Source organism: Pieris brassicae, chromosome 8 (assembly GCF_905147105.1).
Source record: "Pieris brassicae chromosome 8, ilPieBrab1.1, whole genome shotgun sequence".
NCBI lineage: Eukaryota > Metazoa > Arthropoda > Insecta > Lepidoptera > Pieridae > Pieris > Pieris brassicae.
This window is the reverse complement of record NC_059672.1, coordinates 16,211,001-16,236,255: the sequence shown is the minus strand read 5'-3', so window position 1 is coordinate 16,236,255 and position 25,255 is coordinate 16,211,001. Positions and strand designations below refer to the sequence as shown.

The 25,255-nt window shown below is 34.7% G+C and overlaps 2 protein-coding genes across 3 annotated transcripts; one reads left to right on the top strand and one right to left on the bottom strand.

Annotated features, from left to right (window-relative positions):
- The first annotated feature begins 49 nt into the window (after positions 1-49).
- On the top strand, positions 50-24,151 carry LOC123712726 (DNA mismatch repair protein Msh2). The gene is made up of 16 exons (XM_045665950.1): positions 50-156; positions 294-343; positions 6,532-6,726; positions 8,533-8,712; positions 10,356-10,508; positions 11,241-11,476; positions 14,197-14,355; positions 14,420-14,627; positions 14,768-14,927; positions 16,089-16,263; positions 17,663-17,847; positions 18,185-18,403; positions 19,642-19,874; positions 20,412-20,503; positions 22,472-22,697; positions 23,890-24,151. Exons 1-16 carry the CDS (start codon positions 120-122, stop codon positions 24,121-24,123), a joined length of 2,742 nt encoding a protein of 913 aa, XP_045521906.1. The 5' UTR covers positions 50-119; the 3' UTR covers positions 24,124-24,151.
- LOC123712725 (GATA zinc finger domain-containing protein 14-like) lies at positions 213-5,321 on the bottom strand. Of its 2 annotated transcripts, XM_045665948.1 has the most exons (3): positions 5,160-5,321; positions 2,797-4,966; positions 213-2,208 (listed from the first exon to the last, which is right to left on the bottom strand). In XM_045665948.1, the coding sequence occupies exons 2-3, from the start codon at positions 4,946-4,948 to the stop codon at positions 416-418; spliced, it is 3,945 nt and encodes a 1,314-aa protein (XP_045521904.1). In that variant the 5' UTR covers positions 4,949-4,966; positions 5,160-5,321; the 3' UTR covers positions 213-415. The 2 variants fall into 2 exon arrangements, with proteins under 2 accessions (XP_045521904.1, XP_045521905.1); XM_045665949.1 differs by lacking the exon at positions 213-2,208 and having other exon boundaries at positions 2,665-4,966; positions 5,160-5,320.
- Positions 24,152-25,255: the final 1,104 nt, after the last annotated feature.

Genomic DNA, 25,255 nt, shown 5'->3' with positions numbered 1-25,255 from the left:
AAATGTCAACTGTCATCATCCAATTTGAATTTTTCAAATACACGTTTAGTTTCTAATTAAAGTTTATTTGTTATTATATTTTTCTAGTAGAGGGCAAGCTTAATGAGCTTTTGCAAATAATGTCTTCGCTTCAACCTATTCAAGCCCTAAACCTAGGTAACTAGTTCTATAATAACTAATTGAGTTAAAAAACTGTTAAAATAAAATTTCAGTTCAAATATATAAGTATTTGTAATGTTTATCCACATCTTTCATGCAAACATATTATTCTTAAATACTTAGTTTTTTTTCAGACTCCGTCAAGCAACAAGCCTTTGTTAAATACTTCAATTCATTACCTGAGGTAAGGAATACATAAAAATAGTTTTATATAACTTAATTCTAACATTTTAGTTATTTTTACGCTTATTATATTTTAACTATGTTTAAACCAAGATACTACTGTTTCTTTTGCACCTGTAAATTTGCTCCCAAAAGATTTCCAAAAACCTGCTTTTTCTGTTGCTGTTTCTTCTGGAACAATTACTTTTGGGTGGGATGGGGGACCTTGTTTTTCAGTTAATTCTTGGCTTAATGTTTTAATAGTTGAAGACACAGGTTGTTGCTGCTGGTTGTTAGGTTGATTAATTACTGGTTCCCAAGATTTGTGTTGTTCAAAGTTCAACAAACTCTGACTTTGAAGTTTATCATTGCTTCTTTCTAATGGTTCAAATTGTTGGTTGTCATTGTTATCAAAACTTCCAAAATTTTCTAGTTGTTGTACTTCACTATGTTCTGAATTAGTTGGCTCCCAGAAGGATTGGCTAGATTGTCCAATGTCATAAGTGTTTTGAAGTTGCTGTCCGAAATCTTCAAATTGTTCATTCACATTTTGTTGAGTCTCACTTTCTTTTGCTGGTTCCTGACTTTGTTCTTCAAAGTTATATGAATGGAGTAAGTCTTGTTGATCACTATTTTTCTGTTCATTATGTAATGAGAATGGTTCTACTTTATGGGCAGTATTTTCTACCTCTTGAGATGTCATACCTTTTTGTTTATTTATTTTCTCTATACTGGGAATAGCATCTTTATCTGTGTAAGTATTACTATACTTTTCTGTTGGTTTATATTTAATTGGTTTGGTACTTGTAGAGGTTTGAGTTGAAGACATATCCTCAATGTTATGCTCTATTACATTATGATGCTTAAATAATTGGTTCCACATATCTTCAGTAGCCTGTTGAGAGTTTACAGATGCTTTTGCACTGTTATCATTTTCTTCTGTTAAACTCAAAGATTCAATTTCTTCTGTAGATTTATAATGTCTGTGAGGTGAATTAGGAATATAAACATTTGTGTGTTCATTTTCATTCTTTGGTTCAGTTGTTTCATCTGCCCCTATGTCTCCACGGCCAATATCAATGGGGCTTACAGGCATATTGGATATTGGATTATGTCTAGGTTTAGATGTTGTTGCCACTATTTCTGTTGGCAATACACTATTTACTGAAGTGGTTGCCTTTAAAATTTGAGAAGTTAAAGTATTTTTTCCATCATTATGAGCAAAGGAGCTGTCAAACATATGGTTATCATGGTGTGCATGAAACTGCCCCCAATTTGAGGTACTCCAGTCAATATCTGACATTTGTGTGAATAAATTGTCATCTTTTGTGTCCTTATTTGTATTTATCATTCCTTGTGTATCCAAATTATCTAGCTTACTCCAAAAATTTTGTAACGGTGCTGTTGGCTTGTTATTATTATTTTCTTGAATATTATATTGTTTCTGCCATGATGAACTCATACCATTATTACTAGCTTCGTGACTATAATGGGAAAATCCTGTATATTGGTTTTCACCATCATTGTAGTTTATATTATGATGGTAATTAATTGGATTACTATAAGAGGTTGAAGGTTGAAAGTCGTCACTTGTTTTTTGTTTACTTAAAATATCATACATGGTTCCGATTAATTTCTTTTGCAATTCTAATTGATTTTGCAATTGTTGGCTGTCTCTAATTTGAAAGTCTTCATTTGTAAAGCCTTCTATTTGATCAGTATTTTGTGAAAAATCATGGGCATCAAAGTTTTGGTGTTGATTCCAAAAGGTATTTGCTTTTTGTTTGTCACTTTCTTGGTGTTGGTTAAAGTCTGACAAAGGACCTATGCTTTCTTTATTCACCTTTGGTTCTTGAAAGGATTCTGGTGTTTCTTCAGTTACGATGCCTAATAAATTGAAAAAGTATTTTAATTTTTTCAAAGATCATTTGTCATAAAGCCAAATTAGTACTAATGAATTATATTTAGTGATTCCGTTTCTTTCCTTCATATGGACTCCATATTTGTGTTTTTATACTTGTTAAGTGATTTTTCTTAGTTTTAACAAAACTAACCAGGCTCGTAGGAAACACAAGAGCACATTTGTTAGCATAATATAGGGTTAACAAAATAATAATCTGTGTAAAACTTTGATGAATAAGTACACCCTTTACATGTTAATTAATATAATTATGTATTAATTAATGTATTCCCAAATTTTATATTACATTGAATATTATTTTTATATTATTATTGATTATTAGTGTTAGGAGGGTTATTGAAAGTAAATATCAGATATAATAAGTAAAAGCCAGAGTTATATAATATAGTTATACAAAACCAAATGAGAAATGAAATGCAGTATTATGATAATAACTTATAATTCGTTAAAAACACAAGTAGGCGTTTTTATTGTTAATGCGTAAAGACAGACATAAAGTTATACAAATGACTGAGTGTGTAGGTATTAACACAATTTACACTAGATCCACTTACTTGATGATTTTTCATTAAATTGGTCAAATTTGTCCCATTGATTATTTAATTGCTGGCCAAGATTATTGCTTTGCTGTCCAAAATCTCTTAAATTATGTTGACCAAGGTCTTCCAGATTTTGATGTTGTTCATTAAAACTTTCTAGATTGTGTTGTCCAAGATGTTCCAGATTTTGATGTTGTTGATTAAAGTTTTCTATATTTTGCTGTCCAAGATCTTCCAGATTTTGATGTTGTTGATTAAAACTATCTAGATTTTGTTGTCCAAGATCTTCAATATTTTGATGTTGTTGATTAAAATTTTCTAAGTTTTGTTGACCAAAATCTTCTAAATTCTGACTTTGTTGACCAAAATCATCTAAATTCTGACTTTGTTGACCAAAATCTTCTAAATTCTGACTTTTTTGACCAAAATCTTCTAAATTCTGACTTTGTTGACCAAAATCTTCTAAATTCTGACTTTGTTGACTAAACTGTTCTTGAAGGTTATCCCATTTATTTTGTGTCTGCTGCCCCATGTCCTCTAATCCGCCCCACTGTTTTTGGATTTCTTGTCCTAGATCCTCATGTTGTTGATCCTGTTGCCGAGGATGGTCCTGGGATGACCGGGCAACTCGGACGTGACCGTTTTCGTCGCAATCTACACCACTTTTCATTAAACTCTGATGCGCCTGATTGTGGAGAGACCCATATTGATGAGATGAATACATGCCTTGGTTAGCAGACGCAGATACAAGTTTTTGTGATATTTGCGCACTGTTATCTCCACCAATGGGTTTTATTACGTAAGGATCGCCACGTCGCTCCCATGACTTATGATAGGCATAAGAAGAGTGATAACTTTTCGGTTTTGAGTCAATGTTTTCCACTAAGTCGTTTGCATCAACAGCAGTTTCGGTATTTTGAGTTCCCAGTGTATAGGAATTTGAATGTGCCGATGCTGCTGCGTTTTGGTTATCTGCAGTTTCATAATTATATTGAGATTGATGTCCCGATGACGATTTTGTATTATAGCTATTAGATTGTTGAGCAGCATTCACGCTTTTTAAGTGACCAATATTAGACCGGAGAACATCGCTACCAACGTGAGCACTGCTCGAATCTATCGCATTGTATTGCCTCTTAGCGTTTTGTAATAAAAGGGAATCGTCATAAAGTTCACTATTTTTTGTGAATGGGTTTTCTGTCGGAATATATGCTTCTGGGTGCGCGTTGTGTTTCTCCCATTCTTTTCGGTAATTGTAGGATGATTCATAATGTGTTGGCTTAGTATAATAGACTGTGTTTGGTTTTACATAAACACTGCTACCACTATTGCTTAGTTCTTCAGCTTCTGTATTTAAAGAGTTTTGACCATAGGATGCACCTCTTAATGACGAAGATGAAGCGTCATATGTTTGAGCAGAAACTGGTACTGTTACAATTGTACCTGGCCTCATAATAACTCTTACAGGAGTATCTGTGATTCTTCTGCCGTGTGAATCGTAAGCGCTGTGAAGATTTGCACCAACCATTTGATTATGTGCCCGATTTCCACCGTGAGAATAATATTTGTAATCACTGCCTAAAGCCTCTTGGTTACCGTAGCTGTGTTGGTTGAAAGCTTGTTGTGCACCATCTACAATTTTACTTTGAGTAAAATCAGTAGAATGATCTGCAGAGTAATCGGCAGACGCAAAACCCGTACTTTGTCTAGAACTCTTTGTGTACCCGCTGTTATAACCGGAGCTATGCGCCAGGCCTCTGTAACCAGTATTTTGAGAGGTTAAAGATGAATGCGATAGTGAGTCACTATTACTATTCTCGTCGAAATTTCGTCCTTGTAGATTGCTGAGATCGTAATGCCCGGATCCAAAAATTCCTCTTGAGTTTGCTGCTGTGAAAACACTGCCTGACTTTTCCTTTGCTCCATCGCCGAGTTCACCTTCTACTTGACGAACAGCCGTACTCATTTGGTGCTGAGCTAAGCCGTCCATATTGTGTGCCCGTTCGTAATTACCTCCCATGTTTCCTCTTTGAGATCCATAGAATCCTGACTTTTTGCCTTCGTCTGAAGAACTTCTTGAATACTGAAAATCTTCACTTTCTCTGTACATTTCAGGCTTCGCATAAGCTAAAGCCCACACAGAGGCTATTAATATTAGGAGCCTCATACTGGCTTCCGTTTAAATCTGAAATGTATTCAATTATATTTTATTATTCCTGTATTTTAAAACATTTAACTTGTTTATAATTTTTATGATGTATGCATAAACTATGAGAAAAAATAATAAATAATAATAATTTAAATAACATAAAAGATATCTCTGCCTCCCGTGACCTCGCAGCATAATATACAATAAAACCGTTTAATAAAATACTTACTTTGCTTTATTTTACACTAAAGACAAATAACAAGCACTTCACAGTGTTAACTTAAAGGCACTGACATTGCTCGCGAAGGAGATGACAATTTATTCAGATTTTAATATTATATCTTAGAATGATAGCCCCTGACCGGTCATGACTCTTCTCAGAAAAGACAACGAGCAAAATACGGCAGTCAATGCGTCGCACTTGCGCTTAAATCCTTGACATAATATATGACAACATATTTATTAATATTTGTGATGAATACCTGAATCATTCACCGAATGATTACATATTGGTATTTGTCATTGTCACCAAAACAAAATAGACGAATTGCTATTTAAGCATATTTGATATTCTACTAAAAAATATGGAACTAATTCTTGAGTGTCCACACTTGAACTGCTTAACCAATAAATATAAGTTTGAAAAACGACGGCGATCATTACTTATTTTTCTTCAATGACTTAACATGATAGTGAATCATATGAGGACAAATACGGACTCGGCAACCAATTAGTAAAGCTTTTTGAGACATGCTTAGATCATAATATTTAAATAGACCTGAATTCATAAGACATTTAAATTTATGTTTAAAATAAACATTATTTTTCTCTACGGTATAAATCAAGTATGATAATGTGATATTGTTCCTGTTATAAATGTAGGTCAGTTTATCAAGGATGCAGTCACAGTTATAAAGAATATAACTGACTTTTTCCTTAATAACGCATTAAATGTGTCGATCAACACACTAATGCCCTACATACCTAATTATTATATTATTCCTAGCTGCCCCAGCTAACTTCGTTTCTCCTTAATTTGATTTTACATAGCCTACCTGTTTAGTACATAGAAACATGGAACATTTTGCTATGCTACTCCAGATACTGTTCGGTTTTCCGGAATAAAAACTATTTAGGTTGTATTGTGAACTTTTCACTATATAAACCATGTTTTATGTCACAATAAAAAATAGGGGTTAATCGTAAAGGGTTGAAAATTAAGGGTTGTATTTGTTTTTGTATGCTGTATCATAAATAAATTAAAATAAAAAAACAAAGTTTAGGGGTGGCCCACCCTTATCACTTAGAGGTTTGAAAGATAAATAGTAGCCGATTCTCAGACTTAATGAATATGCATACAAAAACTCATAACAATCGGTTAGGAGGAGTATGGGAACAAACATTGTGACACGAGAATTTTATATATTAAAATATTAAGCCTTTAATTTAATATATATAAGCCAGTTTTGGTGACCAATGGGTCCACACATCTCTCTTCCAGCTGCTTCCATTATTTTCTAAAGTTAGCTTTTCTTGTTAAGGTTGTGCCTCATATTCTCTTTATATCGTCTGCCTTTATATAATTTTACCAAAATTTTCAGAAACCTCCCACAACTGTTCGAATCTTTGATCGCAATGACTACTACAGTGTGCATGGTGCGGATGCAACCACCGCTGCGAGGGAGGTATTTTCATCAGTATCCAACATCAAGAAGATGGGAATTGAACCTAATCGGCAAGATTATCTCGTCCTCTCGAAAGGGAACTTTGATATATTGATTCGGAAGTTATTGTTGGTACGTTATATTGTGCTGATAACTCTTATTTTTTATAGATATTACTTGTCACATATATCATCGGAATATTAATTGTATCTAATCACGCACTACAGTTTACTATTATTTATATTGAAGTCGGCTCCTAGCACAACCCTATGTATGATAAATAATCCAATAATTAGTAAGTATATTAAAATAGTAACAATTAGTTTTTTCTTCTTCTTTGCAAACTTAATTACTGACTGCTTGTCTTGAAAAGTCCTAAGGTATCCATGGACTTGCTGCCTCCATACCGTTATATCCTCAGCTTGTCTCAGTGCATTATGAGACCCATAATTGTCTATACCTGATCAGACCAACGGGTAGTCGATCGACCCTGACTTCTCCTGCCATCACTCGTCCCTACCAACTTGTCGAGGCTATTTGGTTCTCTTCTGGCAATATGGCGCAAGTAGCTAAACACCCGTTTGTAAATGACAGTCTTGTGGGTTATTAGTTGGTTGAGAATGGACTTGTTTATGCAGTCTATGGATTCGCAACATTCTCCTCCAACACCACATCTCGAATGTCCTTATCTTTTTACATTCCGCTGCACGAATTGACCAGAACTATGATCCGTACAAAATATGGAAAACACCAACGTTCTCAAGATTCGAACAATTAGTTTATTTATTTATGGAATACTCTGAAGCCCTTCATGGGCCTATTTAGAACTAACAAACCAAACCTCAAACTATCAATTTGATTGTGTTGTGAGCTATACGAAAGTTGTGAAAAAAGTGCTCGGGACGAGATGACCCCATCGCCCGCAGATGAAATAACTTTAAAAGAAGTTATTTCTTTAATTAGTCAACACCTTCCTAATGGGAGTGCCATGCTGTTGCCAGCTTCAACTAAAGGGGCAGGCACGACCGGGGCAGTAACACTTGCTCTCAGAAAACCTCAGTGAAGTAATGTTATAGGTTCTATTGTACTAGAGTTTCGTGCGGTGAGAAAGATTCCTGGAGCGCATCTCTCATCCCATCATTTAGAATGGAAGGCTTAATTAGCCTCTAAGATGGTCTGCTCAGCAAGGCGAGACGGTACTTCACTCCGGGCCACCGCTTGCAACTCTATAAAGCGCTCTGGGTAAGATCTCCTGGAGAGATCTTACCCAGGGCGCACTCTGGCACTGGTGCCAGCCCTTTCCGTTTGACCGTATTCAACGAAGAGCGAGACCAGCTAGCTACTTTTCGAGCGGCTTGATCCCATGGCGTTGCGTAGAGATGTGGTGTCTCCCTGCATCTTCTATCCCACTTACCATGAATACCGAACAACTGTTGTTCGGATTAATTCCTGCAGCTTATGGAGCTGAGTATTATGAAAAGAGCGTACCAATTCTTAAAGGGCTGGCAACGCACTGGCGAGCCCTCTGGCAATATGAGCGTCCATGGGCGGCTGTATCACTTAACATCCGGTGAGCCGCCTGTCCGCTTGCCTCCTGTTACATTAAAAAAAACTGGTAAGCATATACAATAATAATTAAGAGGGCTGCGGACGACCTACAAGCGATAATTTCGCAAAAAAATGCGTAACTACAATTGACTAAACATAACATAGATCTTAACTGAAATGAGACGATATGAAAGAGGCATGAATCATATTTCGAAGATATTTTATAAATTAATTTTAATTCTCAAAAGTGAATCACGCTCATGTAAATTTTTAAGTACGAGTTTTATACTATTGTGAGTTACTGTAAGAGGAAAGTGTAGAAGAGATAATAATTTATTTCAATAACCATTTCTTAATGCCTTACTTTAAATTAAAATCTTAAATCTTAAGGTACGTCGTTACCGCGTTGAGATCTACGCATCTGAAGCGTCAAGTAAGAACGAATGGATCCTCAAGTACAAAGGATCACCAGGATGCATGTCTCAACTAGAGGAGGTGTTGGGCGAAGGATTCACAAATGATAATGGTTGCTTAATTGCCGTCAATATCAAGACTGATGCTGTCACTAGGGTAATTATTTTTTTAGTTATTATGTACAAAAATATTGCAGTGCAGTGTTGGTCTAGTGACTTCAAAGTGCGTCTCTTATCCCTGGGGTCGTAGGTCCGATTCCCGACTGTACACCAATGGGCTTATATCCCAAATACATCGTAATTGCTACGAGCCGTAGATTTTTCAACAGTGGCTTGACTTTAACGTGTACTTTAAGTATGGAAAAACGGCTGTTAATCAAGGAAAACGAGATTATTTTCCAATATAAATTTAAATTAGAAATGCAAGAAAAATTATTATTCGTCAAGGATGACATTAGTAACTTATTTCACCTAAAATTTGTTTATATAAAGCAAAAATCCCTTATATACCATGTAAAGTATAAAAATGTTAGGTTTTATATTGTTTTTATACTTATGTATTTTTGGAGCCCGCATGCAACCTAGCAAAATTTTCCTTCTGTTTAGAACGTATTATATGTATTTTTATACATTTCGCTAATTAAGTTCAGTGGCGTAAGTAAATTAAACACTTAGAGGCTGAGTAACAACTGGCTTTTATTGTTTGAAACATGAGCGTATAACTAAGGAAACATTAGGGGTAGAGGGCTTGCGACGCTGGATTAACAAAAAAAACAACTTGACTTATTGAAAAGTTCGTAAATCTAAGTGACGTGTTATTGGACATTATCGGAAACGAGAATGTTAAATTACAATTTATGAGTGTGGTAAAAATAATATAATTATAATAATAATATTGGCTTCAAGTGTGCGATATACAGGGTGTCCCAAAAGTCGACGTCAAGTCGAAATGTTCTCATAGGTAATGCCACACCAGTTATCAGAAAAATTAAAAAAAAATTAAGTCATGTATTTTTGAAGTTATGGAAATTTTCCATTTATTCCAGAAAATGTACACCATGTTGTCCAGCGCATTACAGCCGCTTAGTTCGAAACCACCTTAACGAGGAGTATCCAGACAGATGGATAGGGCGGGGTGGTACAATCTCGTGGCCCGCCCGCTCACCCGATTTAAATCTTCTTGATTTTTTCTTGTATATATGTCGCAGTAATGTAGTTAAATCAGAGAGTTAATTGAATCTCTAGACAGTTAATTAAATGTCGATATTCAATCAAGTCGCTAGCATTTTGATTTAAATAAAGCAGCGTCGAAAACGTTTATCTGTCTGAGCGAAAGCCAGCGTGTTGATTAACAATGTAAAACATATATATATATATATATATCAATATATATAGCATTGCTTTAGAAGCTAGAAGTTTGTTTGACGTCACTAGTGGACAGTTTATCTTTCCACCACACTTTTGTATACTTCTTTATATACTTAACATATATACAAGAAATTAAGTAAACGTATTTTAATATCTAAACTTGACCATGATAACTGATATGGTCTCGGATTCTTGACCCCGTGGCATTTAATATACTAGAAGCAAAGATAACCCAAGTATAAACATAAACATTCTTTCCAAGAATATTTTATTTACAGCATTATTTTGAAGTAAACTCTTTAGATATTTTATATATTATGGCTAGCAAGTGGGTCATTAACCTGACCATTTATGGCCTGACCAAGACCGTATTTTTTTAAATAATTTCTAAATATATGAATGACGCTCTTCTATTCCACCTTCAATTTCCAGGGTCGCCTCATAGGAGTGGCGTGTGTATCAGGTAATGACTACCAAATGTCCGTCTCGGAGTTCACCGATGACGATTTGCTGACACAACTGGAAACTGTTACTGTCCAGATGGCGCCAACTGAATGTATAATACCGCAAGCCGAAAATGATGATGTGAGTATAACTTTGTATTGAAGTCGTTTTTTTTATAATCTAAGAATTTCTTTACAATTTTATTCATATGTGAAATATGATGCAAAAAACGACAAAGGTCAGTTAAACTATCCTTTGTCTACGAGTACTATACATTTATTAATTTTTTTATCTATAGATACTGACCACGACTGCTGTAGAAGCGCTTGTAACGCCGAGTTATGTTATATAACTAGTCATTTATTTTTAGGTATCCCCTTTGGATATGGCGTGTTTGTAAGGTTTTGTTTTATATAAAAATGCCTCGAGCATTTCGTCTTTGTATTGGGTACAAATTGGAGTTTCATCAAGTAACCAGTGTCATTTAAGTGGCAATTAGAGTCTAAAATTTATTTATTTATTTGGAAGCAAAACAGATACATTAATACAATAAAAGAAGTTAAAATAATACATAAAATAAACACATTCGAAAATAAAAAGTTTCAATAATAAAAATCTCATATTTGGTCGTAAAAAGCGATTTTAACAGCCGATGACGTTGTTATTAAGTACTTAATACATATAAATTTGCCGGGACCTTTGATTTTAGTCAATATAACCGGTATGTTTCTACAAACGATGTCGTCGACTGTATTTATTAATTTTCATATAGTAAATTTATATACAGAGATAGATATTATCGCTGATCACTTTCTTTGAGATATCAGTTAAATATGTGCCTATAACCCACAAGAAAGATTTTTATATTTACAGTACAAAGCGCTGAAAAAAGTAATGGAACGTGCCAATATAACAGTGACAAGGTTGAAAAAAACCGATTTCTCTACTGAAGGCCTGATACAGGATCTAAATCGTCTTCTAAAGTTCAAGGATTCTCAAGTGCAAGATGCCAATGCCTTTCCCGAAACAAGAATGGCATCTGCCATGTTGAGCTTAGCCGCAGCTATAAGATATACATCACTTGTTAACGATGCTACTAACTTTGGAAGGTGAGTTATTTTACAATTATGATGTATCCCTCATACATTTGGTTTTGTGTTAATTTTCGGGAAAAAATGTAATTTTTTTTCATTATTAGAAAATTGTTCATTGAGTTATAATATAGTAATATAAATCTGGTATAGCTTTTTACATTAAGAAAACACTTTTTAACCGGATTGAAGCTATGTATTCACCGTGACCACGCACTGTATAAAGCACGCGAAACGTCGGAAAAAATTTAATTTAAAATTATGTAAATAATCATAAGTTTATAATAATAATACATCGCTTCAAGCCGGTTAAAAAGTGTTTTCTTAAGTATAAATCCGATATTTTGAGGCGCACTAACATACATACAGGAATAATATTTTTCTTGCAAAGTTTTATACTTTTGTTTCGTAACGGTAGTTTGTAACTTAAAATTTACCCTTTGATAAAAACAAAATCCGTATTATTACAGTGTTTTAGCTCAGCTTTATATCTAATAATCTTTTGCGTATAAAGGAAGTAACTATAAAATGATAACATCAACAATTAATAATAATTAACGCGTGCTTCTAGAAACATCTATTGATACGATTATTACACTGTTTATGACCTAGATGCCGCATTCATTTGCACGAAATTGGGTTAATTTATAACTGGCAATCGTTTTCCGCGAAATAAAGTTTACGCACTTTTGACAAATTAAAGAATTCATCAGCTTATATTTATTTGTAGGCTACAGTTTTTAGTTGTGACATTTAACACAACTTTCTTGTGTTATTTCATAAATAATTCCTTGTAAATGTTAAGGTAAAAAGCTCATAATTATTTCGTAATATACTTTGGAACCAAAGCAATTCTTGACTGTACAATATTTTTCCCCTCGTCCATAATAATTATTCTTCCCTTTTTTGAAATTCTCTCAACTTTAAATTATTGATATCATCAAGACAATAGTCAGCCATTTTGCATATTATATCTACTTTTTATTATAACCTGATTTGTGATTTGAATTTATTTATTATTAACGTTATGTTAGTTTCATATGGTCACTTTTTATATCTTTTAATTTACTACTCAAAGTTTTGCCAACTGAAATTAGTCCCAATTATTTTTCCAATTTGATTTATGGGATTCGTGTATTTCTTCTTAAAAACAAAAATCTGTATACAGAATTGCATTCCTATTTAATTATTTTGTATTATCATTGAAAATGTCATGACGTCATTTACTCTTGTAGCGACATCTACAATCTCCACCTAGAATCAATATGATGTAATGAATGGCAATATTGAATTGCTTTCGAGTTCTGATATCATTACATGACTTGAACCGTCACTGGTCAGACTGGTTAAGCCCTTTAGGTTTTTTTTAGAACAGGGAGCAAACGGGCAGGAGGCTCACCTGATGTTAAGTGATACCGCCGCTCATGGACACTCAATGCCAGAAGGATCGCGAGTGCGTTGCCGGCCTTTTAAGAATTGGTACGCTCTTAACAATCCTCCTCTACACTCCTTTATTTGGATCGACTTTTCCCATCTGAATACAACATATATTAAAATGATTGGAGGAACATAAGTCCTTTGTATCTTTTCTCTGTATTTATTTTAGTTATGCTCTCAAACATCTCATATGTTAAGACGGGGACAAACAAACACTTACGAAATATGCAGGAAATAATATATAGACGTCGAAAAACGACTTGAGCGCTCACCAGATCCATACAACTTCCTCGCAATCGATTTACCCGCGACATCGCGGCACTCAAATCCCGAGTGAACTTTTTGTTTCTGAGAAGTCGGAAGGAGATTGTAAATTCATAAATAGCAATTACTTTTCTGCTTAGTATACCCAGGTAACACTGAAAATGTTTAGAAAATGAAAACGGCTCAATGCAGAAAGTTGCCAATACTTTTATTGTGTCTCGAAGTTATCTCCGTTCCTCTCTACACATCGTCGCATTCGATGGCACCACTAAGAAGAGCAATGGGCCCATGCTTCCTTAGGGGTCTCTTCTTTGGCATTTTCTTACGCTTTCACCACATCTTCAGTGCTCATTAATCGAATACCTCGAATTTTACCTTTAGTTCTTGGGCGCCAGGTCATGACTGTATGGCGGATGACTCATTATCTCGACACCTGCCATCGTCAAATATCCACCAGTCCATGCGAAGGTGTTTCTGGTCGTCGGTTAAAGTATGGGAAATCTGGTACAAAGCTTCCCGACGCCTAAATGTTCGTGTAATATTTTTTGAACTTGACTCATACCAATGCCTAGGCTTGCCCGTATCTGCTGATAGGTCACTCTCTTCTTCTCTATCTTCCTCTATCATGCGTCGCACAGCACTTGTTATCTTTAGTGGTCGCTGTTAAAGTACGTCCCTCACGCGCATCGTCATTGAGATTGCTACTTCAACGCTTAAACTCGTTAAACCAATTGTAAATAGTGACGCGAGATCGGGCTTCATTAAAAAATGCTAAAATAAATCATAACGCGAAAATTTTCTCACGTTAGGTTCATTTTTACGTATAACGAGAGTTTAAGATTTGCCGCCAATTCACAAAAACAGATGACAAATGAATGCAATAAACAAAATTAGGTTATCAAAGAGTTCTAAATTTGAAATTCAAAAAAGTTTTCATTAGGAATGTTTCTAACTGGCCAGTTCTAAACATTTTCAGTTACGCACGTATACTTAAGAATGCAAGATACCGATTAAGTGTTAGAATATGTATATTTCAGATTTCGCCTGAACTCCATAAAAGCAGAGTGCTTCCTGCATTTGGACGCGGCGGCACTCAGCGCGTTGAATGTGTTACCGGAGCTGGGAGACTCCACTCATGCGCCTACGAGGAGTTTGTATGGACTACTCGATAGATGTCGCACCCAACAAGGAAAACGGTGCGTATACGCTGATTAGTGTCGCTTTTAGTTTCGTTTTAAATTAATGTTGAATTCTTTTCAGGCTCTTAGCCCAATGGCTTCGTCAACCTCTCAGAGATATAAACCTTATTAATGAGCGGTTAGATATCGTAGAATTGTTAGTAGAGAACTCACAGCTCAGACTACAATTGCATGAAGATCATTTGCGAAGGATCCCGGATTTGCAGGCCTTAGCCAGGAAGCTTACTAGAAAAAAGGCAAATTTACATGACTGTTATAGGATATATCAGGTATATTTTTTTTCTTTATATCGTAATTTTTTTGTCAAGAATAATCACGTGTTCTATGTAAAATACATATATTGTATATAGTTGACTACATGCACAAATTGTTAAGGTATATTAAATATGTGCATTTTTCTTAATTACAGGCAATACAAAGATTGCCGAATCTACTCCAATGTTTGTCAGAGTCCAACAGTTCAACTGTTCATTCTTCATTGGCCGAACCGATTTCCGAGTTGAATGACGATTTGGAAAAGTTCCAGCAGATGATAGAGGCTACTGTCGATATGGATGCTGTGGACAGAGGTGAGGTGTATTTTTAATAATAATAATAATTTATTGCAAGAATATGGTACAAAAAGGTGGTACACAGTAATTTCGCATATTCTGCCATACAATGGCGCGCAATTTTGTCATTAAATTAGTTTCACATTATTAGTCATATTAAAATTGGTCAATTCTTATATTATTTGTATCGTACGTATCATATCAAATGTTATTAAATTTATATCAACTATAGTGTTCACGCAAATAATCATTTATTGAGTAATACATTTTTTCATAAGTAACTACACCAAGTCGATTTTTAAAGACTAGTCGGAAGATCTTTCAATTCTTTTGGTAAATTATTGTAAACCTTAATAGCCATACAAAAGGTGTTTTTTCTAAACAGTTCCAGATTGATTTTTGGCACAGCCAATTTCTCCCAATGTCTACTTCTCACTTCAACTTAAAAATATGTATGTTTCTGTGCATGAATAAGGACATTTCTAAAATATAAATTTAATTAGCTAAGTGTTACTCTCGTTAATTTTTAAATAATTTAAGAATGGGCTAAAGTAAAAAATGTTTTTGATAATCGTGACTTGACTACGGCTCAACGAATTTGTATAGTTAATAATGCTGGCGTTTGTCACGTGATCATTGTAATAGTTCCGTAGTAGAAGAAATGAGATAGATAGAGAAGAGATGAGCCAATTTATTTGTCAACCTAGTACATGTACATGAGCCGAACAATTTTTTTTGCATAATGCAAATCGCAAATGCTTGAAGTTGATGGTTCTAGAATCGATTTTGTTCATGTGAAACTTGAATAGAATTTTTAAATTCGAACCGTTGAGATAGAAAACGTTACTTGAAGAAGATTTTTCTTTTGCAAAGATCTAATTAGACTTATTTCTACTACTAACTAATTAGACTAATATCTCATTTATTCCTTTATTGTAATTTTAACTTTTCATTTTTCTTAAATTCTGTACCTCGTTCTGGTCACCCTGAACACAGTAATGACCTAGTATGACCATCTGTAGAAATGCTAATACGTTTATTTAGTTTAAACTATTATAATATATATTTTATAACCGGTTGAATTCAAATCAGAGACAAGAGAGTTTTACTTAATTAATAACATTTTACCCCTTTTTAGTAATACTGGTTTTTTTATTATCTTTGGCATTTGTTTTGCAGGCGATTTCCTAGTGAAACCATCGTTTGACGAGCAACTTCAATTACTTCACGAACAGATGGAAAATATACAGCTGTCCGCCGAAAAAGAATTGAACAAGGCTGCAAGAGACTTAGATATGGACGCCAAAAGGACTATCAAACTTGAAAATAATCCACAAAATGGATTTTACTTTAGGTGAGTTGTCTTAACATGCCTCTTGCTGACAGAAACATATTTGTGTCAGTAAAAGGTAGTCTTATAAGTAGATTATGCTTTTGGCTTTGTGCTGTTCCTCCTCTTCCTTATTTTATTTTATTATTTATTTATTTACTTCAGATGTCATGTGGAACATGGTGTAATGGTTGCGATTAAAAAGAGTGACGGAGAGTGTATTGCCAGTTCTTCTCTTACTTTCTACGCCCTTGATTTGAGAACTGGCAGTAAATGTACAATTAGAAACATTTAATTTATTATTTTTCATTTTTATTGACGATTCTGAACGTCAACACAATGTACACCAAGGTGTACCAATATGAATAAATGTTTTTTTTTTGGACTTCCGATCGCTTGTTCACTGCTAAGAGTATGATGCTCCACTTTGGCAGTTGTAATCTGCTGCTTTCATTTCTGACGATCTCCACGTTTGGTGGCGTAAAAGACTTTCAGATGTGCTGTTATAAATATATATATATATATGTCGGAGGAAGCCATTCAACGAGTTGCTTGTTGATTGTACAATAACACATTAAATTCTCTTTATCATTTAAACACGTTGCATTAATCTTAATTTAACTTAATACGCGATTTTACGATATTATAAAACCTAAAACATATTTCGGTTAACAAATTAGTGATTTTAGTTAAAATTAGTTACGTTTTTCTAATTTATAAGATTGTAATCGTTATTAAACAAACGACCAATGAGAGCAGAGCATTTTGCTCGAGTGGGGTCGAAGCGCCATCTATAAATAGGCCAGTCCGTTGGTTGCTACGGGGCCTTTTTGAAGTGGAGACGGATCGAGTTGGATCCCTGAGTTTTTGTCGCTAGATTGGTGCATTGAACTCTCTGATCGGTCTTAAAACTTATAATTTATTATTAAATAACTACCATAAAATATCAGTGTATCATCAGTGTAAATAAAATATTGTGAAAACTACAATCGTCGTGTTTTGTGCTCGCGCTTTACCCTCATGACGCCCACCAAATCTGCAACCACTGTTGACGACGTCACTGGGGAAGGTGTTTCTCCGACATATATATCTTTTATTCAGAAAATTCTGTAGGAACTTTCATTACATCAGCAATTTGAACTATTTCACTTAGAAGACATAAACTTTAGTGAGTATGAATGAAGAGTTATGAAATTCAATTTCAATCCTATTTATCCCTCCCCCCTTGTCAACAAAAGTAAGCAAAGCTCTCAAAATAATAACACAATGTATTAATGCATTTCGTTTTCAAGCAAAGACTGGGTAATATTATGTGAAAAAGTAAATAATTACTGTTGACGTAATAACCAAATAAGAGAATCCAAAGACTCCCCCCTTATAGTGCTTACGTAATACTTGAACGGCCCCCTTTTTCTTTTTAAAGGGTAACACTAAAAGAGGAACAAGCTTTACGTGGAAACATAAAATACACTATAATAGACGCGGTCAAGGGTGGCGTTAGGTTCAAAACTAACGCACTAGAGCGCATAACAGAAGACTATGTTCAAAGTAAAATTATCTATGAAAAGGAACAAGATAAAACGGTAGCGGAGATTATTGGTATTGCTGGTACGTTTACTTAAATTTTATGTTTCTGAACTAAACATTTTAGTTATGACATTGTACTTATGAAGTTGTATAATGCATCTGATTAACAATTCTGAAAACTTTAACTAATTATGAAACAATCCTGCTGATTATCATGGCTTGTGTAAGACAAGCCCATTCTTAAAAGGCCTGCAAAGATCTCGAGAGCTTTAAGGTTGACTTTCGGACGAGCAGCGTTGTCACTTAATATCAGATGCCATCTGCGCGTTTGTCCCTTTACTGTAAAAAAAATATAAGACTGAATTTGTCATCCATTACTCTTGTCTCGTAAATTAACCTTCTTATTCACCTCTTTCAGCTGGTTATTCAGAATGTCTCTTCGGTCTTTCTCATATTCTATCAAAGCTGGATGTGCTTGTCTCTTTCGCGGTTGCGGCTTCAACTGCCCCCTACCCATACACTCGGCCAACCATTACAGAAAGCTTGGATGAGTTCGTACTACGAGATGTGAGACATCCATGTCTTGAAGTGCAAGAGGGTGTCTCTTTCATACCGAATGATGTTGTTTTTAAACGAGGTATGATTATGATAGATATCTATGCCAAAATAACAGTTTAATATTTTTATATTTTATTTCTTTATTTTTACAAAATAATATAATATAATCACAATATGTTACATTAGAAAACCTGTGGGTTATATTAATGTAACCATAGCAGTATTGTTTAGGAGCGCGACAATTGATAGGATGCTGACTGAATTCCGGATCGAAGGACCACATAAGATGTATCACTATTTTTCCTAATGTCTCTCTACACATAAAGAGTGTAAAATAGTAATAGTTCAGTATATGCTCTATGGGTCTTGGCCGCCTATTCCGATTCTTTGATCATTTTCAATTTTATAGACAAGTAGGTGTAGTTAGTCAGACTTTTGTGCCTGACACTATTGTTAGATTTTTAGGTTTAAAAACATGCCGGGTTCCCTTTACACTGGGTGTTAATTGCGCACATTAAATTGATAATTAAAAAGTAGTGTACGTTAAACAGAGCACAAGAAATTTTCAAAATCCAATTTCAATAAAATACTGAATATTTTCAGACCTATACGACTTTCCATTCCGTTGAATTCTGTTATTTCATAAGTGTTGCTACTAAAAAAGTTCTTCTCCGAAAAAGAGGAAATTTGACCCGTTTGACAGCAATAGAAAATAAAATGCTATGTATTTTTTATGTATTACCTAAAAAAAGGTAGATCTTAATATTATTTAGTCAAGTGACCTAATACAAAAATAACAAATATTTCAATATCACGAACAATATATCGAATTAACTTGAAATACCTTAAAGTTAATTCGATATATTCTTTAGCTGGCATCACTGCCTAGTAATTCCGGGTTTAGTAAACATTAAAAAAAATGAAATGTTAGCTGTCACGTCGCGTTCTTTACTGTTTGTGATTAAAAGGGGCGTAATTATAACTCGCCGTAAAACCACTTTTAAGGTGGAGCACCGTACAAAATAAAATGGATACATTCACTAACAAATAAAATGTATGTATAGACTTGGATGTTCAGACTCGTATTGAAATTGAGAAATGTGCCCGGCCAAAAAGGCTTGTAATCTCTTACATGTCAAAAAATGATAGCTGTCAGAATTTTAAGCTTAAAAATCTTGGCGTTGTGATTGGTCATACATTTGAAAATGATGTATGATGGCTACCCAAATAAATGAAAAATTTAACATTCGGCAGCTCTCGATTTCTTTATAAAATGTTAAAATTGACATAATTTTAATCTTGTTAGCTTGATTCCAGATTCGTGTTTGATGCACATAGTGACAGGTGCCAATATGGGGGGTAAGTCAACGTGGATGCGGTCTTGTGGCATTGTGGCCCTACTGGCACACGCGGGCTGTTTGGTTCCGGCCTCTAGTGCTAAGGTGCCAAAACTTAGGGCCCTTTGCGCGAGAGTGGGAGCGACTGATAGAGAAGAAAAGGGACAGAGCACTTTTATGTTAGAGATGATTGAGTCGGCTGCTATTTTAAGGGTGAGGTTATATTTTAGTTTCCAACACCTTTAATGTTCAAGTATCTATGAACACTTAACGTTTTTGGGAGGGAAATGCATAATTTGATCCATCGCCATGTTTTTTATATTGTTTTTAGATTTGTAGTAATTCGATATTTGCCAATTTTATGGACTTTCTGTGTTTGTACTGAAAGCAAAAGTATCCTTGTATGGCTGAGAATTGTATTCCTTATTTAGTTTGATTACTCAGGGCATAATCATTGTTAGAACATTGTGTATCATAGGCCACCGAACCATTGCTGGTACAATAATTGGTAAATCATTTTTTCTTCACATTTTCACAAGTCACACTATAGGGTAAAAACAGTTATAAAATGTTTTTGTATTTTACTGAAAATTTTTCAAATGTTACATTTTAACTCAGAGATTAATCGTAATACTTGAAAATTGAATTTTAACTTAGTTAAGTTGAAATAATGACTCTCCCTCTCAAACCCCCCCCCCCTTGATCTATGTATTACTTTTAAAGTTTTTCTAATTCTTATATATTTTTCAGACGGCAACCCCGGACTCATTAGTCCTAGTAGATGAGCTTGGGCGCGGCACATCCACTTATGAGGGATGCGGCATCGCCTGGGCTATTGCTGAGTATGGGAACCTTTTACATATACGTAAATAATTTTAATAAAAGGCAGTGTGAATGTAAAAAATGACTGTTCAGGCGGCGGTGTCACTTATCATCTGGTGAACCTTCAGCCTTTATTGCAAAAAATATATATATATATATTATATTTGTCGGAGTAATTTATCGTCACTCCATCGATACGGACATGACGATGTCCATTTCGTACAGTATTAAATTTAGATTGATTCTCATTACAAATAACACCTTTAGCTTTAATTATGGCGAGTTCAAGAATTCGATCTCACTTTTAATCACAATCTACTCAAGCATAAATCACATACACCCAACTTGGGCCAACGTCTTATCACCACAATGTTCCACTGAATACTCATTAATATCCTGCGTTCCCTTAACGCACTGTCCAGAATCAAGATGGCGCCCACTCGAGGCATTTGCTCGGTTCTGATTGGTCGTAACAATATTCGTAGTTTTATTCTTTACAAATGATTCCAAATTGTGAAACAATTACAACAAAATCGAATCGAAACAAGAAGCGATTTCAATAATAAACCAAAGCATCAATAATAATTAACGGTCAATGGACTCGATCAGAACATTCCCTGACATATATAAGGTTTTATTATTGTCTTTTTTGTTAACATAGCTTTTACACATTGAAAGAAAACACTTTTTATACACATACATTATAAACTTATAATTAAATTTTGCCGACGTTTCGCGTGCTTTACAGCGTGCGTGGTCACGGTGACTGAAGAAAAAAGGTGTTGAATGTCAAAAGTATCACAGCTGCAGAGAAACTGGGTTGGGGTTGGGTGTTGGGTCCCTCTGCATCTTCTACCGCATTTACCATGGGGAGTGTTCAGAAGAGTTGTTCGGTCTAATACCCGCAGCTGAGTTTCATTATCGGACGTCAAGGCAAAATACAAAATACCATCCGTATCACCTCGACGTCCGTCGTTCCACAACTGAGCGTTTTCTAAGGCAGTTTTTGCCGCGCACCACCACTATGTGGAACCAGCTGCCCACTGAAGTATTTCCGAACCAATTCGACTTAGGGTCCTTCAAGAAAAGAGCGTACCAATTCTTGAAAGGCCGGCAACGCACTTGCGAGCCTTCTGGCAATGTGAGTGTCCATGGGCGGCGGTATCGCTTCACATCAGGTGAGCCTCTTGCCCGTTTGCCTGCTATTACATAAAAAAAAAAAAAGTTATGTTATCTGTATTTATTTCCCCGGAGTTGGTATCGACTAAAAGATGACGGGTAAATTTCCGTAAAATAATTATAAGTTTATGATAATACATAGCCTCAATCCGATAAAAAAGTGTTTTCTTTCAATATATTATGATTACTAACATAAAAAAAATCAAAAAAGCCGTAATATGGGTTCTGGGTTTGTTTGAACAAGTCTTTTATAGACACCTAGAATGTTACGTTTATTTATGCTTTAAAAAGGGCTGACAAATATAAATGCGTATTTATTATTCTTCATATAATTCGACGTCTCATTGCTTTGTGAGATCTGTCGTATCAAAATGAACTATTTTATTACTTGACTCTATTGACATACCAACGCCATCTATTATCGAAGTTTGCAATATTCTAAGAAATTTAAAAGAAATTGTATTTAGATATTGTTTGTGTGATTTCGGAAGACTTATGAGTTGTTCATTTTTAATTTTCATTGTAACTGTTTTTCTTATGTAATACCTAAAGCAGCCTATCACCATTTACTGTTTTTTTATAGAACAGTGGGCAAACGGGCAGGCTCACCTGATGTAATGTGATACCGCCGCCCATGGACACCCAATGCCAGAGGGCTCGCGAGTGCGTTGCCGTCCTTTTTATATAATATAATAGAACTATAGCTGAAGGCATCTCCAAGGGCCAGTTATCGTGTTAACTTTTATATATATTCCACTCCCTGTGGAATAAGTTTTGTTTAGTATTAAAATGTGTTTAATTATTTTCAGGAAACTAGCGCAAGAAAGCAAATGTTTCTGCCTCTTCGCGACACATTACCATGAGCTGACGCGATTGCCGAGTCTCCATCCCAATGTAATAGTGAATTCACACGCAGAAGCCTCCGTAGTGGATTCCCAGTTGCTACTTTTGCATAAAATCGTCCCTGGGCCGGCAACACATTCTCTAGGATTGCATGTCGCCAAATTGGCCGATTTACCGGAATCTATTATTGAGGTATGTTTTCTTCACTCCTGGAAACTAAAGTATAAAACAATCTTTGCCGGCGTAAAACTTTCAAATTTTTTTTTAAGATTATAAAATAGGACTGCCAATATAAAATAGAGTTGTGATATAGTTTATTATATTTTTAATTAAAACAACATTTTGCTATTAGATTTCTGATGTGTATTTCATTTATCACTGTTTTTTGGAACTTAAAAACAAATGAAGTCTTCGTTCCAGAATTACAAAAAATGTTTATTTTACAAGTATCACTTATACTAGGTGGTTAAATTTAAATAAGTAGACATCCCTACTCATCAGCAAAGAAGACAGCGGATGTAGGTCGAGAGAAAAAGCCGGCGTAAAAAGCTCTTGGTACTGTTTTAATATAGCAAATAATCAAACAACACTTATTTTAAAATAAATATCGCAAATTAATTAGAAGCAGCCTCTCTAGCACTTTTATCAACTAGAAAATCGTTAACTTTGCTTTAAGCCTTTTTACACAGCTTTTCTTTAATACATTACTTGAATGTATTAAAAGGCAGAGATAAAAGAGCCTCTGGGATTTTATTAAAGAGGCGTTCCCTTTTCCCAAAACAGAATTACTAGCTTCAGGGTCGAGTACCGGGAAATTGCAGCCTCCGTTTGTTCTGAGTATTGTACGTTGTACGTATACATTATACGTATACATTGTACGTATGTTCTATTCTAGTAAACTTATCACTATTTTTGTATACATGCATTATATATTGCAAGGGAAAGTTAAGTATGTTAATTTCCTTGAATTTATCTCTCAGAGATTTCCCACATTTTAAATTATAAATTGCACTAATAGCCCTCTTCTGCTGGATGAAAATAGTTTCCACATCAACAGCATGCAATAATAAGCCATAAGTCATTAAGATGTGATAGTAAATAAAATAAACAAGTATAGTTGTATCGACATCAGTTAGTGAGCGAACTTTTTTTGCAGTACTTCAGGCAGAAGTATCTTCGCCAATTCGTTAATATGACGTTAATATAATATGAAGTTTCGAATCCATGGTGATTCCAAGAAATACAGTTGTATCATCCAGATTCAATTCCTCATCATTTCAATGAAACGTCAGCTGAGTTTGATATATAACCGCTAGCGCCCTCTATGTTAAAAACTAGTATACTTTAGAAAAATTGCATTAATAATATCCATATTTTTTTACAGTATGCAGAAGCCAAACAGGCCGAACTCGAAACAAATTTATTTGAAATCGAGGCTTCAGTTAAAACTCAAGAGACTTTGGAGGGACAACAATTAATCGAAGACTTTCTACGAAAATGCAAGAAAATACAAGAAACTGTCAAATCTGACGCGGACATGATGCTGGAAATTAATAAAATGAAAGAAGATTTAATTAGTTCTGACAACAAATACATAAAATCTTTACTTACTGCGTGAGGATAAGTGAAATAAATGTTTTGATATCTGTTTTGGTTTTAATCCTAGGCGCAAATTACACAGATACAAATTTATCTCTTTTGTATTTAAAAGGAGTTGTAAAGGTTATCTATATAAAGCTATTTGACAGGAGTTCGTTTCAATTTATGATCAGCATCTAAAGAGTATATATTGATCTTATGAAATAAAAAAAACAATGCAATTTATAAAAACCAGAAATATTGTTTATTCTTCCTTGTCTTGCGGCTGATAGGTCTTATCTAATCTTATCAAATATTATGAATTCTCGTAATACATGATTCATAGATATACTTCCAAAATAAATTATAGATTTTGATTAGATTGAAACTGGCAGGTTTAAGATGTTAAGGCCCTATTCCAGCACGAATTGCTGTGTCAGTGTCTCGGGGTGGACTACGGTACGAAATGGAGAGCTGAGGCGCGCCGGCCCGTAATAACAATTAGTTATGTAAAACATTACATTTATGTAATCTTTTATCTTTTTTTTCTGAAATGGATTGCTTGGCTTGCAATAAAATATATCGTGTAAATTTCAAACTCATGTTCTGTATACATTTTCGTCATAAAATGAATTCGAAGTGTCAAAAATTGGCTATGTTTGGATTTTTTGTCTATCGAGCGAAGTTATTTAAATCGTGTATAGATCTTTCAAAATGGATACATAAACTATTCAACTCCACCATATATTTTTTCCATTCGCCATACTTCAAGAAACGATGACAAAAAATGGAAAGAAACAATGTACTTTTTTGGAGTTTGACGACCGTATAGGCCCTTAAGTAGTACCGCCCATGGACACAGCCAGAGGGCTCGCGCGTGCGTTGGCGGCCTTTTAAGAATTAGTGCCGAATTTTCTTCAAGTATATTAAGTCGAAGTGGTTCGGAAATACTTCAGTGGGCATCTGGTTCCAAATAGTGGTGATGAACGGTAAAAACTGCCTCAGTTGTGGAACGTCTTCTGTAGGTAATCGTTGCCTACGTTTATGAAACTCTTGTTCTTGTCATTCAAAAAAATCAGTTTAAAATTATTAATTGAGTGAAACCATTCAATAACAATAAATGTTTCTGCCAAGCATTAAATAATTCCCCAGTAAACTGCTCTGGAAGTTAT

Excerpts from the sequence above, each read along its gene's own strand:
- LOC123712726 (XM_045665950.1), top strand. The coding sequence starts at position 120 with ATGTCTTCGCTTCAACCTATTCAAGCCCTAAACCTAG. Across the intron at positions 11,477-14,196 it reads GATGCTACTAACTTTGGAAG|ATTTCGCCTGAACTCCATAA; the intron begins GTGAGTTATTTT and ends TGTATATTTCAG. Across the intron at positions 16,264-17,662 it reads CAAAATGGATTTTACTTTAG|GGTAACACTAAAAGAGGAAC; the intron begins GTGAGTTGTCTT and ends TTCTTTTTAAAG.
- LOC123712725 (XM_045665948.1), bottom strand. The coding sequence starts at position 4,948 with ATGAGGCTCCTAATATTAATAGCCTCTGTGTGGGCTTTAGCTTATGCG. Across the intron at positions 2,209-2,796 it reads ATTTAATGAAAAATCATCAA|GCATCGTAACTGAAGAAACA; the intron begins GTAAGTGGATCT and ends TCAATTTATTAG.